Source organism: Cryptomeria japonica, chromosome 1, assembly GCF_030272615.1.
Source record: "Cryptomeria japonica chromosome 1, Sugi_1.0, whole genome shotgun sequence".
NCBI classification, from domain to species: Eukaryota; Viridiplantae; Streptophyta; class Pinopsida; order Cupressales; family Cupressaceae; genus Cryptomeria; species Cryptomeria japonica.
Window position 1 is genome coordinate 85094072 of NC_081405.1, and position 13315 is coordinate 85107386.

The 13315-nt window shown below is 34.6% G+C and overlaps 1 protein-coding gene across 1 annotated transcript; it reads left to right on the forward strand.

Moving 5' to 3' along the window:
* The first annotated feature begins 11666 nt into the window (after window positions 1-11666).
* On the forward strand, window positions 11667-13099 carry LOC131041865 (ethylene-responsive transcription factor WIN1). The gene is made up of 2 exons (XM_057975092.2): window positions 11667-11858; window positions 12251-13099. Exons 1-2 carry the CDS (start codon window positions 11779-11781, stop codon window positions 12729-12731), a joined length of 561 nt encoding a protein of 186 aa, XP_057831075.1. The 5' UTR covers window positions 11667-11778; the 3' UTR covers window positions 12732-13099.
* The last annotated feature ends 216 nt before the right edge of the window (window positions 13100-13315 follow it).

The following is a 13315-nucleotide window of genomic DNA, read 5'->3' on the forward strand; positions in this document are numbered from 1 at the left end:
GATAACACTGAAGTTGTGCATGATAAGCAGGATACACTAGAACTGAACATTCCAGATGTAGAGGTTATTGATGTGGATATATAAAATAAAGAGGTTGAGGATATTGAACCTCCGGCAACAAATGTACATACAAAAGAGGATAAGGTTGAGCAGGTTACTGCACCAAGTGGCGAAGCCATCGGTGCCAGTTAGCAAGTTGGAGAGTCTCATAATTCATTGTTGGCACTTGGCTCATCTAGTCAATTTGATTTTGGACAGAGTCATATTGAGCAACTGAGTAGGTTTTGAATTGATGTATGTTATAGCTTAGAAGTTAAGGAAGGAAGGAATAGAAGACAAGGAATTCATTAAGTAGGCCATTCCAGTTCTGCAACAACTAGCTCTAGGATACACTAGTCTGGTAGCTGGCCCATCTAGTAAGCTTAAGAGTTTGACTAAACACATTACAAATGAGTTCCAAACTCTTCAACAGATATCAAACCGACAGTTAATAGAGAGATACAATGCAACTAGGAAGGTCAATCGTGACAATATGATCATATCAAACAAGGTCAAGATGACAAAACAACTAACAAAGATTGATGAGGCTCTTAATCAGTGTAGTTGTGTATATACGTCTTGTACTAACACTGAAAAACTTACAGCTAACCTGGAGGTAAAAATAAAAGCGGCAAAGGCCCAGTTGGAATATCTGGATAACAATTTTGATGGTACTCAGTCATTGACTAGCGATATTGATAGTAAAATTTTGGTTATAAAATCTGAGATATCAGCCTTGGAGAAAGATATGGACAGGTTAATCCATCAAGCTGGGGAATTGAGAGGATTGGTAAGCCCTCGATTGAACACTTTGTTACTTCATAAGCGAGAAAGTTTAGAATTGATGAATAAACCCACAACGAAAGACCTAACTGAAGAAGAACTTCATGCATACATTCTTAATGGGTTTGTATCTATTTTGGGAACATTGAAAATTGGTTGGGATACTTACTTAGGATTTTTGAAGGGTTCTTACCTAGATATATTCAAGTACGTCTAGATCTGGTAAAGACATTTTGATTTCATTCTTTCATTCATTTACCCTACCTTTGTCATTGATGTCAAAGGGGGAGTGGTTATTATGAAAAAAGTTAAGGGACATAAGAAGTAATGTATAGCTCAAGGGGAGTAGGGTCAGTTTTGGGAGAAATCGAGACAACACTTCAACAATCAATTTTTTCACATGAGTGTTGCCATCAATGCCAAAGGGGGAGATTGTTGGTAATTGACACTCATCTAGTTTAGTTGTGTTGTCATTGATGGCAACACATGTGATTTTGGGTTGGACACTTAACTGATACTCACCGGTATTCATGATCGACAACCGACATTCGAGTCATCCGACAGACAAGGGAAACTAGCAAACTAGGAACTGGTATATAAGGTCGATATAGGAGATTGATCCAGTAAGTTTACACAGTAACAATCAGTGGCATCAGTCACGAAGTTTAATGTATTTATTTTTGTGTAGGCTAACATGTAAATAAATTGTAATATCATTGCAATCTGACATATGGCATTCATGTTTATGTTTGGGAAGGGTATTTAAGTCAGTCCGGTTAGGTTATTTTGGACATACATACATAGAGAAGGAATATATAGTGGTGTGATATTGTGCAAGCAATGTTGATTGATTAAATGCGAATATAATATTCTGTAGTCGGTCTTGGTTATTGGTTTAGAGGTTTGGGATGCGAAGTAAGTTACTGGTAAAGGAGGACACATTGAAAACCGGTACACACAATGCTTGAACTGGAACTCATCCAACATAGTAGATGCATTCTTTGAGTTCAAAATTTTGTTTGTAAACCAGTATTTGGTGTTTGTAATAAGTGAGGCTCCTTTTGTGATGAGCAATGTGCTCTAGGTTGTTGGCCTTCCTGCATGTGCAGGCCCCTATTGCAATATTTATTCATTTGGCTAGTGGATAGATATTGTGGGTCACCAATCCCACCATGGTTTTTCCTCTTTGAGGTTTTCCACGTATAAATATTTGTGTTATGGTGTATTTTCTTGTGGTGGCATCATTTCTACTTACTGTTATATTCTTTTATGGTTACCGATTACTGAAATACATTGTTAATAAGGTTAAAATTAATCTCACCGATAGAACACTGATTAACCCCACCCCCCCCCCCCTCAGTGTTCTTGAATTCCAACAAATCAACAATTCAAGAAAATGAAAGAAGAAGAATAAAAGAAAGATAGACAAAAGAGAAGAAACATTGATATACGTGGGGAAAACCCTTTCCCACACTCCACAACATTGAACCAATGTATTAATTTGCAACAAATTGAAATAGAATACACTTGTAGTTGCATAACCTTTACATGGAGTCTATATCTTTCTCTTCTAGAGGAAATATGATAGGATAACCCTGCAAAGAATTATTTTACTCCCTCTTGTCTCAAAACCCACATAGAAGACATACAATTGTATAGTGTGAAAATGCAACTGGGTATGACATAAGACCAATATCCACTTTCATACAAACATTAGAATACAAAATCATTCAGAGGAGTGATCATAATTAAAAATCTCTTATGAAAGAGACTCAAATGATACTTCTAGAGTTTCTATTCTTTTGCTGCTATGGAAAGTGAATGAACAATGGAGATATGTTGAAGTGATGCAAAACTATGGCTAAGGTATGAAGAAAATAAACACTTAAGTTGTTGTAAATGACTGAGAGATAATAGAAAATATTGTAATATACATAGAATTGAGTAGGAAACCTAATTGTGTACTTGTGACTAAAATCTGATGCTGATCTGGCAAGACCAAGCCCTTCTAGTGCCTTGCTCTTTTGAGGATGAGCTAATATAAGATAATCCACAACCTAAAGTAATCTAGAAGTTGTTGGCTTGATGATGATTGTAATATATTCATCATATGTTGTCATTGATGAAACAAATACACACACATATGTCTATATTGTCTACCGGTGTAACTTCAATTGCTTACACTATCAAATGGTATGCTTAGTGGTTAATCTCTAACCGGTACTTTGCGTTGACCGATATGTGCATATGAGACAACCTGTGGATATACTAAGTCAGCATCAAGATGGAGATCAAGCGGAGATTCAAGGATAATGGTTCATAGGTTTCACTCAAACTGGTATTTGATTGTTCCAACTAGTATTCAGTAATTTTGTGATGAGTCACCACAGATCATGATGAGTTACTAGCACCGACTGATTGGCAGTAATTTTTGTGATGAGTTATGATCACTTGTCTAGATACACTGCACTTAGAAAATTGTGTTATGATTTCTTAAGGCTGACATGAAATCATAAGGTCTATATATTGACATTGCAATGAATTATTTTATATAAGTGAAAGTGTTATGTTGTGTGCGAAAAGAAAAAAAAAGTGTTAAGTTGCAGAGTATGCAGATGAGCAGTGTTGAATATGTTTAGAAGGATCTGATCAAGCAAGTATTGTGCTACTCAGATAGATCAAACCAATCCTATTGTTTTCTAACAATTACAGCAGAATCATATCCCCTAACCGGGTAAGATCTAACAAGGTTCAATGTATAAATCCTCTAATAAGGTGATCCATTAGTTTGGATTCAAAAATCCTCCATTGAGGTTACTCCTAACAGGGTACTACCTTTAACAGGGTATAAACTTCTAATCAAGCTTTGGGATCTCTAACAAGATTCGCTCCTAGCAGAGCACTTTGTAGACCTTAACCGGCTAGTTATCTATTACTGTAGATAGTTAACTTGTGAGTTCCATCTCACCGTGGTTTTTACCTATTTGGGTTTTCCATGTACAAACACTTGTGTTATGGTGGATGTTTTACTTTTTGTGGATGCTGTTATATCATTTTGGATTACATGCATTGTGTTTAAAAGCTTTGTTAAGTTCATCTACTGGTTAGTGTTTGAAGTAGTTTTAATTTTGGTGTCACTAATTCACCCCCCCCCCCCCCTCTTAGTGCTTTTCAAGTCCATCAGAAGCCACCTATGAAATTTGATGAAAAATGATGAGGACTAGGGTAGCCCAGTGCCTTGGTCCTAGGACAGGGGCACCCTAGTGCCTTGGTCCCTAAAAACTAGGTCTGAATTCTTGGATTAGGTCTGTACTGGGCCCCTGATGTTGTTTGAGGTGTTTCATCTCTACTTGTAGCTACACACAAGAGGAAAGAAAGAGGGTTGTGGATAGGGGTTTTCCTTTGGTCAAATCTAGAGTTCAGAATTAATCCTAATTGAAATAAAAATTGAACTTGAATTGAATTGGAAAGCTTTCCTTTTGATTTAAAGGGTAGATCTAGAATTGAAATGCTTGAATGTAGATGATTATACCTTCAATAGGTTATGCAATGCTCTTAGGATAAGTTATTCATGTGTTGATGCAATAACAAATGATAAATCACATAAAATCCATTATAAAATCATAGATAAAACATAAATAGAAATTTCCTTGATGTAGTTTGTTGCTCCTTGAATTAGATCTTCTCTTGACAAAGAAGGATTTCTCTTGAATTGGATGAAAATGTTAGCATGAGATAAGATCCTATATTATGAAAATGAATTGAGAAGTATGAATTATATAGGGATTTCATAATTAAAATCACCTTTAGGCCTACTTAGATTTAATATATTTTCACACAGAGTGGGATTTGAATTAGATAAGACCACCAATTTATCCTCTCAAAATTCAAGGAAAAAAGTGTGGGACTAGATGGTAGGTCACCTTGGTCCTAACAACATTTTTTTTACTCTCTAGGAATGCAACATAATAGGTTTCTAATGTCAATTCCAACTCAGTGGCTCAAACCATAATGTATAGATATGCGAAATGTGTCTTGAAAGTTAAAATTGGGGTAGGATTAAGGATAAATCAGGATAAAATGCTAAAGAGCACACCTAGAATTAAGGGCCCAAATAAGAGTGTGATGATGTCATAACTTATAATATTAATTTAAATATTAATTAATTACAATAAGTATCCCATAGTGCATAGAGGAAAGGGAAGTACTAAAATAGGTGCTAGGAGTGTGAAATTGGACATATGACTAAAGGTGTAAAATTTATGATGCTACAACAATATATAGATAAATAAATGTTTGAAGTGGCTTCTAGACAAAGCCAAACTAGAGCATCATGCAAATACTCGTGGTCCATTTTTTAGCCACCTATAAGCATGCAAATGACACTTGTACATCATTTTCTAACCCCTCTCACATACCTTAAAACTTGGGAACTTGTTTTTTGCAATTAATAGGTATGATAGATGCTCTTATGCACCTTACAACTATCATATATTACAACAATTACGATTGTAAGAGAATCCATCATAAATGTGTTAGGTCTTGGAGGCAACTGAGAGGGGGGGGTGAATCAGTTGTCCAATAAATACAAACCAAAACTAACTTAACCAAACTTAATGCTTAATGCCGATAAACCAAACTTTAATTCCAATAGATAGTTTTATCAGTTAATTGCAGTACCAATAAAGTTTAATGCATGAAACAAAAAGGCAATAACATCCACAACACATAACATAGATATTTGTACGTGGAAACCCTGTAAGGGGAAAAACCATGATGGGAAACCTTACCCACAATCAGATGATACTACTGCAGATAGTATGTGTGTACAATATGGAGTCTGCACATGCAGAAAGGCCAACAGCCTAGAGCTCACTGCTCAATCACAAAATGGGAGTCACACTGACTACAATTGGATGGTTAAATCCAATGATAATGTACTACTGAAAATAGCATCTTCATATGTTGGATTCAGTACTGGTTAAGCTCTAATTTGCCTTCTTCAAACCTTCCTTCAATCTTGAATGATGTCTGCATGTATAGCTCTGCTTATATTCACATATACCTTATTATATTCCTCTTCCACTATCCTTATTTTAATCTTACAAATGAGATCTTACATTTATACCAAAACCTATGACCAAATGAGTAGGTCGGCTCACTAAAAGATATTACAATAAAATCAATTACAAATGAATCAATATGCGATGCATGATGTTGGCTGAATGCATTTACAATAATAATAAATCATCTTCATGATGTGTTGTGCTGATTTGGAATAGATATGCTTGTCGGTCCATAACCTAGACCTATTTACCGGTAACAACAAATATGCAAACCCGATTAGATCAATGAAAAAATCACCAAAACCAAGTGTCCAAACAATGTCTTTGACATAGCCAAGTAATCTCCAGATGATAACAGATCATCCTCAGTGTCGGTGAACAATATAACTTGTCAATGAACTAGATATCAGTGACTGTGCATAAGTCACTGATCATGCCAGTGAACATAACCAAAGATCTCCAAGTGCTGATAAGTGTTGAAAAGTGTTGACATCAATGACAAAACCAATGCAACACATCCATAATACCAACAAAATGAGTACAATTCACTAATTCTCCTACAAAACGTCATAACCCAAGATGTATTCGAAGACATGTCCAACTTGCCATAGGGATCTATTATATAATAATGACATACACAACTTTGTAAGATGTTGACACATGGAAAAATATTGAGCTACCAAAGTGGGATGTTTTCCTTTCCCATATAAAGGACAAAATACACTCTTGTCATCTTTAATGGAACCTAGACTACTATGAAGATAACTCCCCCATGCCATGCCACACTATATGATAAAATATGATGAGAAATAAAATATAATTTAGGCATTAAATAAATAAATACAATGTAAGAAATGGCTAATGTTGAGACACCTTAATTCCAAGCATAATCTTGCTCTGATACCACTTGATGCAGTCAAAGTTGGAGAGTTTTGAATGGACTCTACAACCTTGTAGCTGAATTCAACACAACACAATTACTTGAGTGAAACATGAAACTTTTTTAATTAAGAACATAGAACACACATGCCCATAGACCTTCCCATATGTAAATTGCATTAGGCCTCATTAGCCCCACATGTAGACACATAGGCCGCCATAGGCTTATTACAAACAAAATGCATAAAATGAGTTCCAAATCCTAATTCCCTAACCCCTAACTCCTTAACTACAAAACAACTTTCCAATGAACTCAAACAATCATTTTATACTAGTTTCAATCATTAGGAACAATCCACATCGGCCTCAACTAGGTTTCAAGCCCCATTTCTAGTGAAATGTGTGTGTCAACTCAAGGAAGATGAAGGAACCTCAAAAGTTGATGCGAAGGGTTTTAGATCCATCTAGGTGTTGACTTGACCCATATACATGTGTGACTTGTTGTGTAGGATTTTTAAGGTACACAAGAGTTCTGCATGTCATTCCTCATTGGTCTAGGTTCTAGTTGTTGGCCATTTGGTGGAATTGATTATGTGTTGTATTGATGTTTTGTCATTGATGCCAACACTAGCTATTTGGATGCTTTACCGACACCCTTATGGTCTCGATAGGTTGAGTGGATTCTGGTTGTTTTGGATCTGGCATGATCTGGTAGGCTTTGATATAGTTTGGTGATGGAATTGGCTTGTTCATGATACTCATGCTCATATTCAGTCAGTTGGTTTTGTTTTGGTGATCAGGTGCTATCCTACTTGCTTAGAAGCTTAATTTCTAGTTCTGACGAGGGTTTCACCGACAGAGCTTTTGATGAAGATCTTTGATGAATTGCATAAGTGGTCTTGGTGTAGCTTCTAGTGGAGTTTCAGGATGCTATTGGTGATCATGTTTGAGACTTGGCAGATGGAGATCATTGTTGTAGCGTGTGGACCTATACTGGGTCCCGGTTGATCTAGGTTATGGACCGACTTTAATGTAAAGTGTGGATTGGACCTCTTGATGTGTTTCCGAGATGTCTTATGTGTTGGATATTATTTGTTTGGTCTATGACCAACATGGTTTGTAATTATGTAATTAGTTATTATCTGGTGGCTGACCTAATTGTTTATGGTTGAGGGTTTGTATATATAGATGTAAGATCTCATTGTAGATCATCATGGTTATGTTAGAGGTCATGGTCAAGGAATGTAATGTACGAATAATGTAATATCATTTAGGAAAAGGATTTGGTCGATCATTGGAGATCAAATTGGGTTTATGTAAGAGGATTCAATCCTCCAGTTTTGAGCTTAATTAGAACTGTACTCAGGCATAGGAGATGCTATCTTTTGTAGTTCAACACTTCTCCGGATTGTAGTATGGATTTCTATGTAGTCAGTGAGGCTCCTTTTGTGATGAGCAGTGCGCTCTAGGTTGTTGGCCTTCCTGCAAGTGTAAGCCCCTCAATTGTAATTCACATACTTACTGCAGAAGTATTTTTTGACTGTGGGTAGGATTCCCACCATGGTTTTTCCCTTTATCGGGTTTTCCATGTATAAATCTTGGTGTCATGTGGATGGTTTTTATTCTATGATTATTGTTTATGCTTAATTGGTTTAACTACTATTTCGGTATTAATGTTTTGGGTTCCGGTATTAAAGTTTTAAATTGCTAATAGTTCTGGTAATCTATGACAACTGATTCACCCCCCCTCTCAGTTGTCTTCGGTTATTTGAACTGTCTAACACTAGTTTCTTAACAAGATGATCTTCTAGTGAAGAGAACTCTCAGACAACAAGTCCTTGACTACTGCCACCTTGGTATGTTGTAGGAGGCTTCCCATGTTGCTTTCATTCCAATCTGTGGGTGGAATTTGATTGATGTGGTAAGATACAATAAGGTTTTCTGAGATCTCCTACATCACATGCCAATCATTTATTTTTAACATTAGAAACTCACTAAAAAAATTCACACAATCCTCTACTAAACCAAATTGTATAATACCATTCTTAATAAATTCAAGACACTCTAGGCAATTAACTTGCATTTAAAAACAATATAATGCATAAGGACATGAATACAATTTACTATTTTTGCACAAGGTCAATCTACACGCGTGGATTATTTACATTTTAGTGTAAAACCAAATAACGTAACTTGAGCATTCCTTCTTTCAAAATAAAAAATGATGGATGAATACAAATGATTGAACATGACCATAAGAGACATAGGGTTGCTAACCTGACTACATGGACTAGGAAATATGAGATGATCAAATGAAATCAATCATTTTCTCCTCCATATTCCTTCTATTGGTCAAACACTTTTGATTTCCTACACACTCAAAGTAAATAATCAAGTTTGACAATGGAGATCATATCCCAAACAACATATAATAACCAACAAAATAATTTACTCAAACAAAATATATATTCATCTTGCAATTGCATCATATCTTGATCAAACTCATTATAGACCTTTAAATCCAACATAATACAAGTTGACTAAAGTAAGAGTTAACACTCTAGAGTTGATGCCACATTTTAATTACAACATTAAGATATAATGCACGCTAACAAATTCATCTATATGTAATGTAACTCAACACATTTATATCTTAAAAATAACAACATGCATCATAGAGCTAACAAGTTTATAAATGATTATCTATTAGTAGTGTTGCATCCTCAAAATCCTAAAATAATAAAATATCTTAAATTAGAAATTATGTCAAAATATGCATTTTGTATTTCATTCAATTGTAAACCCTAAAAAATACTTTTAGATTTATAGTGTCAAAAAAATATTTAATAATTTTACAAATTGTAAATTGTAACTTGTCATTCTTGACCACTCTATTATCAAATTCTACATGTTTGAGTTGTGTGTCGTGACTAGTGACTTTCTTTACAATAATGAGTTAAGCATGGTGAGAAGAAAATCTCATCAAGATACAATGGTTCTATTTAATTTAGTTGTATAATTTGTTGATGTATGAATACTCGTTACTAAAATTGATAGAGATGAATAAGTAAAGCTAGTCAACAAGAATAAACAATTTATAAAGCTATTTGAGAAATAAGCTTACCCCTAGGGTGGTATTTTCTTCATAAATTAGACCCTACCAAATAAAACTAGTGAGATGGCATTAGGCTTTGTGCTTAACCAACCTTTAATAGAGGAACCAAGAATTAAATCCCACAAGAATCCCATGGGCTTTTGCACCATATAAATCAGCAAACTACACCATTAAGTATCGAGCTTCTTCTTCACATTAAATCTCATTCTCTTGTAACAAGTACCAAATAATGGTCACTATCCACCTCTACAATGCTATGTTTAGGTCTCATTTCTTAAAACAAAGCAAACATATTTAGGTTGAACTGTCTTTAGAGAGAAAATTTGATGTTGAGTTAAAATTTAATTTTACACAATAATACATAATTAAAATGTTTTGATTATGTTAAAAGTATTTACTTTAAAGTGTTAATTTGTTTAATTTATTAGTTATGTATTTATATAATTAAGTAAAATAACTATTTGAAATATAATAAAATAAATGATATGAGTGTTTGTCTAGATAATATGAAGATACAAAATGTTTAAATGTTGGTGCAAAAAATTTGAAAGCTTAGATATCACAATTGTCTATTAAAGATTAGGTGTCAAAAAGTGTTATCATGGGCACCTTTCACAATAAGGTATATCTATATCAAATGTGATAATATAAATTGAAACCCAAGTATAAGAAATGAACTTGACCAATAATTTACTTCAAAAATTTAAGATGCATTCAACATCATCACATATAATTTTAAAGGATATAAAATTAAAGTGAACAACTACCAAGTCTTCTTCCCAACTTGTCTTTTAATCTTTTGAAACAAGCTTTACACAATTTGTTAAGTTTAATTAGTTCATAACTCCAAGATAATGAAGTTTAAATAGTGTGATTGTCTTTATAGATAATATTTGGATGCAAAATGATCAATTATTGGTGCAAGTAATTTGAAAGGTTGGATGTTGCAACTGACTATCATAGATCAAGATTCAAAAAAGTTCTATTTGGACACCTTTCACAACAAGATATATTTGTATGGAATTTGGTAATGTAGACTTGAAACCTAAGTTTAAGAAACAAATTCGACAAATAAACTTCTACAAAAATTTAAGATCCATTCAACATCATTTCATATAATTTTGGAAGAAACAAAATTAAAGCACACAACTACCAAGTCTTCTTCCCTCACATAGCTTTCAATCTTTCAATAGTACTTTACACAATTTCAATTTGTTTAAGTCCAATTTCCCCAAGATAATGAACTACCTAGCTACCACCCCCTCGAACTCATAATGAAAATTGTTGAAAAGCAATGAATGAAATGATGGACCTCAAGATTTGCAAGCTTTATGCATTATAAAGATGGGTAGGTACTTATATAACTCTGAGCTATTTATGCTGAGAATTTGAATCAAAGGCTACCGACTAAGCAAAATTTCTGTCAAAAATATAATATGGGACACCGTACATGTACTCTAAAACTCATAGAATGCATTCCAATCTCTCTGGAATAAATCTACACCTTATCTCTCTGGAATCCAACCTTGGATTTTTCCATCCCTCTGTCAAGCATATCCTAATATTCTTTCCCACATAGGCCCCTAATGTCAAATCTATGGCAATTTCTTTCACATGGCTGTAATTCTCTAGCTCAGGAACGTACATTATGTGTAATTACTCCTGTCTCCATCTTCTGTACGACCACTTCTCTTGAAAGAAATGTTTAGTTTGGAAATATAAATGCATGCGCTGTGAGATGCTCATGGGTTGACAATGATATCAAAGGTTTAGATAATGTGTAATGGAAATGTCATTCTAATTAGACAAGGTGTAGTGGACAAGTCATTCCAAGTTCTCAACTTCCATTATATATACCAGTTTGTTGGTTTTCTTGCAATTCAGAAGAAAAGCTAAATGGGGAAGACTCAAAGATATCGTGGAGTGAGACAACGCCATTGGGGCTCTTGGGTCTCTGAGATTCGCCATCCAGTCTTGTACATTCTACATTACTCATGATTACATTCATTCTTTAGGGTTTCTTTTCTCTTTTTTCAAGAAACTATAGAGCTAATCTGTTCATAGAAGTTGGATATTTCATGGAATTCAAGATGGGTTTGTTTGAGTATGGAATTCAAGATTGGTTTGTTTAATAACTTATTAGTTTTTGGATTTAATCGTGTTAAATTTGTTTAGCATCAATATATGGATCACATTCTATTTTTTTAGCTCTCTACTATCTATGATTACGCATTCGACTCTTCTAGCTCTCTAAGTATCCATCACAGATAGTAGAGAGTTAGAAGAATAGAGTGTGATCTCAACGTTGAAACTAAACAAATCAAATACAGTAGACTGTCTTTGAACTTACTACTTAAGATTTGTGCAGGAAGAAGAGGGTGTGGCTTGGAACATATGAGACTGCTGAGGAAGCAGCTCGTGCATATGATGAAGCTGCTGCAATTGTGCGTGGTCATGGTGGCAATTTAAATCTTCCATTTAATAGCAAGGCCAATTATAAGTCAGAGCATAAGAGAGTTTTGACCACAGCAATGATTACTAAGCTCCACCATCTTAATGTAGCCTCCATGAATAAGATGTTTCTGCAATATGCTGGTAAGAAAAGAGATTCCATCTTCTCTTCTTCTTCCCTGGTCTGCTTAAAGTTGGACAATGAGAAATCCAATCAATTGGGGATCTGGCAAAACAAAGTGGGTAGTGGGGGAGGAGGAGATGATTCAAAATGGGTCATGAAAGTCAAGATTCCTGCAGTGAAAGTGGATGATGAAAGAGAAGAAGATATTGCTTCTGAGATGATAGAGGAGCTTCTTCAACCCTGCAATACTCTTCAACTCTGTGTTGTTACCTAAATTATCATGTAATTAGTTATTAGTTAAAGATGGGTATTATATTAAAAGTATAGATATACTCTATAACCAATAAGGATCTGCCTCATTGGCTCAAATTTACTGTTATTGTAAGGGATGGTGTACATGTACCCCAAGGTCTCTTCCTAATGAATCCTGACCAGTAAGTTATCTCATATTTTATCAATAATTTCTGTCTATAAAGATTAGCTCTTTTGAATAATTCATGGTCCAGGCAATTGCACGTCACAAGCCATTATTGTACTCACATTACCTTCTCTCTATCTTGTTGAATGAGTCTAATGGGAAAGATTTTTCTTCTTTCATAATTCACAATTCTTGTCAGAAATGAATAAAGACTATATTCAGTACGTATGATGTGACTGTTTTCTTTTAGATGAATATCTCATAGTTACAGAGGGAACTGGTTCTAGTGTGGGGACATGGGATGACTTGATCATTGTTACAGGAAGAACTAGTATTCTTGTGGGGACGGGGATGAAGGAAATTAGGGTGACTGAGTAAATAAATAAGAAGATGTATATTTGATATATATAATTGTTATCAACAGGAGTATGGATACATAT